General features: G+C 47.6%; 1 protein-coding gene across 8 annotated transcripts in view; it reads left to right on the forward strand.

The window, feature by feature from the left end:
* SPG11 (SPG11 vesicle trafficking associated, spatacsin) overlaps positions 1–4571 on the forward strand; it is a 67187-nt gene that overhangs the window by 53855 nt on the left and 8761 nt on the right. For 6 of the 8 annotated variants that reach the window (XR_014785436.1, XM_084817625.1, XM_084817626.1 and 3 more), the window contains 2 exons: positions 390–545; positions 4173–4324. Coding sequence is in view for 5 of the 8 variants with exons in the window: in XM_084817625.1 (XP_084673751.1) it covers positions 390–545; positions 4173–4324 (308 nt within the window). In the remaining 3 variants the exon portion in view is untranslated. Of the gene's footprint in view, positions 1–389; positions 546–4172; positions 4446–4571 lie in introns of all 8 variants that reach the window. The other 2 variants (XR_014785437.1, XR_014785438.1) reach the window with 1 other exon arrangement.

Genomic DNA, 4571 nt, shown 5'->3' on the forward strand with positions numbered 1-4571 from the left:
GTGCCCCACTTTTGTCCAACCCCTTGAATGACAGCTGAAAGTCCTGACTTGGCTCCCATCTGGGTGTGTTTCCTTTCAACTTCAATGTGGTGGTGTACAGAGGCCAATTGCCAAAACAGTTAGCTTTGTTCCAATATTTCTGGCCCTAACTGTATATCAAGTTGCCCTGTTGCAGCCTTCCCCAACCTGGTGCTGTCCAGATGTTTTGGACTACAACTCCCAGCATTTGTGACCATTGTCCATACTGGTTAGGGCTGGTGAGACTTGACTTCCAAAACATCTGGAGCGCACCAGGTTGGGAAGGCTGTGCTGTTGCAATTAGGTACAGTTGCAGCAGCTATTTCCGCCTTGCTTACCTGACTCTCTTCTCTTCATCCTTCCTCTTTCAGGACTTCTGTGTGCGCCAGTCCTTGCGCTGCAACAGGCTGACAAAGCTCATTACTCTGCAGCTCCACTTCCTGAACACCAACCACAGAATCAAGCTGATCAACCTGAGCAGGAAGAGCCTGCTAGAATGTGTCATGTCACTGCCCAGGTTCTACCAGGTGAGGAGGAGTACAGGAGGGCATTCACCATTTGGAACGGCTTACAGCTGTTATTGGATCTTGAGTATTTCTCCTTGAGAGAGCCTGATCAGAGGGGCCTGTTACAGGCAGGAGACAAGCTCTGCCCTGTCATGTGCCCAGATACATCCCCTGTTCTTTCTGAGAGCCTGGCTATGTGTTACATTGGCAGTGTGAAAAGTAGCCACTCTGACTGTTGAGAATTATAAAGGCACCCTCATCTGTTGACACTCGAGAAAACCTTGGTGGTCTTTGACCCGACGTCATGCTGAAGAAGGGCAATGCCAAAGAGTGTTCAAACTACCGTACAATTGCACTCATTTCACATGCCAGCAAGGTGATGCTCAAAATCCTACAAGCTAGGCTTCAGCAGCATGTCAACCGAGAACTACCGGAAGTACAAGCCGGGTTTCGGAGAGGCAGAGGAACTAGAGATCAAATCGCCAACATTTGCTGGATCATGGAGAAAGCAAGAGAATTCCAGAAAAACGTCTATTTCTGCTTCACTGACTACGCTAAAGCCTTTGATTGTGTGGATCACAACAAACTGTGGCAAATTCTGAAAGAGATGGGACTACCAGACCACCTTACCTGTCTCCTGAGAAACCTGTACGAGGGTCAAGAAGCAACAGTAAGAACCGGACATGGAACAACCGATTGGTTCCAAATTGGGAAACGAATACGACAAGGCTGTATATTGTCGCCCTGCTTATTTAACTTAAATGCAGAGTACATCATGAGAAGCGCCGGGTTGGATGAATCACAGGTCGGAATTAAGATTGCCGGGAGAATTATCAACAACCTCAGATACGCAGACGATACACCCGAATGGCAGAAAGTGAAGAGGATCTAAAGAGCCTCTTGTTGAGGGTGAAAGTGGAGAATCATAGAATCATAGAATAGTAGGGTTGGAAGGGGCCTACAAGGCCATCGAGTCCAACCCCTTGCTCAGTGCAGGAATCCAAGTCAGAGCATCCCTGACAAATGGCTGTCCAGCCTCGTCATGAAGGCCTCCAGTGTGGGAGAGCCCACCACCTCCCCAGGTAATTGGTTCCATTGTCGTATTGCTCTTACAGTCAGGAAGTTTTCCCTGATATTCAGCCGGAATCTGGCTTCCTGTAACTTGAGCCCATGATTCCGTATCCTGCACTCTGGGATGATCAAGAAGAGATCCTGGCCTCCTTCTCTGTGACAACCTTTCAAGTACTTGAAGAGTGCTATCCTATCTCCCCTCAGTCTTCTCTTCTCAAGGCTAAACAGGCCCAGTTCTTTCAGTCTCTCTTCATAGGGCTTTGTTTCCAGTCCCCTGATCATCTTTGTTGCTCTCCTCTGAACCTTCTCCAGTTTGTCTGCATCGTTCTTAAAGTGTGGCGCCCAGAACTGGACACAGTACTCCAGACGAGGCCTATCCACTGCTGAGTAGAGGGGAACTAGTACTTCCCAGGATTTGGAAGTTATGCTTCTATTAATGCAGCCCAAAAGAGCATTGGCCTTTTTTGCAGCCACATCACATTGTTGGCTCATATTCAGCTTGTGATCGACAACAATTCCAAGATCCTTTTCGCTTGTAGTGTTGTTGAGCCACGTATCCCCATCTTGTAACTGTGCATTTGGTTTCTTTTTCCTAGGTGCAGAACTTGGCATTTATCCCTATTAAATGTCATTCTGTTGGTTTCTGCCCAGCGCTGCAGTCTATCCAGATCACTTTGAATTTTGTTCCTGTCTTCCAAAGTATTAGCTATCCCGCCCAATTTGTGTCATCTGCAAATTTGATCAGCATTCCCTGCACCTCCTCCTCCAAGTCATTAATACAAATGTTGAAGAGCACTGGGCCCAGGACTGAGCCCTGCGGTACCCCACTCGTTACCTCTCCCCAGTTTGAGAAGGTCCCATTGATAAGCACTCTTTGAGTCCGATTCTGTAGCCAACTGTGGATCCACCGGATCGTTGTTTCATCTAGCCCACTTTGAGCTAGTTTGCTCATCAGGATATCATGGGGCACTTTGTCGAAAGCTTTGCTGAAGTCGAGGTATATGATGTCTACAGCATTCCCACGGTTTACAAGGGAGGTTACTTGATCCAAAAATGAGATCAGATTTGTCTGGCAGGACTTGTTCTTGACAAATCCATGTTGGCTTCGAGTAATCACGGCATTGTTGTCAAGGTGTTTCCAGATGGATTGCTTTATGATCTGCTCCAGAATTTTCCCAGGGATTGATGTCAGACTGACTGGTCTGTAGTTCCCAGGTTCCTCCTTTTTACCCTTTTTGAAGATAGGGACAACGTTAGCCCTCTTCCAGTCATCTGGCACTTCCCCCGTCCTCCATGATTTCTCAAAGAGAATAGACAGCGGTACTGAGAGTTCTTCTTCCAGTTCCTTTATTACTCTAGGATGCATTTCATCTGGCCCTGGAGATCTGAACTCATTCAAAGTAATGAGGTGTTCCTTGACCATATGCCTATCGCTCTCAAGCTGCAATCCTGCCCCTTCAGCCTGTACTTCGCCTTTGCCAGGGGGGTCATAGACCCTCTTTTGGGAGAAGACTAAAAGTGCAAAAGCTGGTTTGAAACTCAACATTAAACAAACGAAGATCATGGCATCTGGCCCCATCACTTCTTGGCATATAGAAGGGGAAGAAATGGAAGCAGTGACAGATTTTATTTTCTTGGGCTCCAAGATCACCGCAGATGGTGACTGTAGCCATGAAATTAAAAGACGCTTGCTTCTTGGGAGGAAAGCTATGGCAAACCTAGACAGCATAGTAAGAAGCAGAGACATCACCTTGCCGACAAAGGTTCGTATAATCAAAGCTATGGTTTTCCCAGTAGCAACGTATGGCTGTGAGAGCTGGACTATAAGGAAGGCTGAGCGCTGAAGAATCGATGCTTTCGAACTGTGGTGCTGGAGAAGACTCTTACGAGTCCCCTGGACTGCAAGGAGGTCCAATCAGTCCATCCTAAAGGAAATCAACCCTGAGTGCTCATTGGAAGGACAGATACTGAAGCTGAAGCTCAAATATTTTGGCCACTTAATGTGAAGAGAAAACTCCCTGGAAAAGACCCTGATGCTGGGAAAGATTGAAGGCAAAAGAAGGGGACAGCAGAGGATGAGATGGCTAGATAGTGAATATGGACTTGAGTGCACTCCGGGAGAGAGCGCAGGACAGGAAGGCCTAGTGTGCTGTGGTCCATGGGGTCACGAAGAGTCGGACACGACTGAACAACTGAACAACAACATGCTGAAGAAACAGAAACTGTGGATAGCCAGTGGATTGTTATTAGCGATTCCCCCATCCCCGCTGTTCGATTGCTAGGAGAAATTAGCTGAGTGAGATAACAAGAGAGAAATTGGCGGGCAGTAGTTCTGTCTCTGTCAGCAGGATGTCTGGGCAAAGACTTTCAAACTTCTCTTGAGTGTCAGCAGAACATTCTCAACAGTCAAAGCCTTGCTATTTTTTATGTAGTAAATGTTAACATGCAGCCAGGATCTTTGTAGGATTGACAAAGAGCCTCAGAGGGCATAGTCCTTTTGATGGAAAGAGGTGGTGTGCAGTTCCTGGCCCGCTCATGCCAGCTGGAATTTCTCTCCCTCTCCCAATCTCTCCCCAGGCTGCCGTTGTGGCTGAGGCCTATGACCTTGTCCCAGACTGGGCTGAAGTCCTGTATCAGCAAGTGATTATGAAGGGTGATTTCAGCTACCTAGAGGAGTACAAGCAGCGTGGCCTGCTCAAGGCGAGCACCTTTGAGGAAATTGCCCAGAAGTGAGTCCTCTTTGCAGCCAAGTGAACCATTTGCAGCCCAGTTCTCCAGTGGGGAGACATTCCCCAAATTGGGTTTCCTGTACAGTTGGGATACTGGCTCCATGTCTTCAAGTCCTTCAGTGTATGTACCGAAAGGAGGCAGCTCTCATTCCTTCGGCACTAGGCTAAACTAATGGGGAGGCTGGTTGTATTCTGTCAGAGGACAAGGGATGGGGACATCTGTTAACAGTGTGACCATCTCTTCCAG

Source organism: Heloderma suspectum, chromosome 11 (genome assembly GCF_057233095.1).
Source record: "Heloderma suspectum isolate Gila_16-S chromosome 11, 16-S_ref, whole genome shotgun sequence".
NCBI lineage: Eukaryota > Metazoa > Chordata > Lepidosauria > Squamata > Helodermatidae > Heloderma > Heloderma suspectum.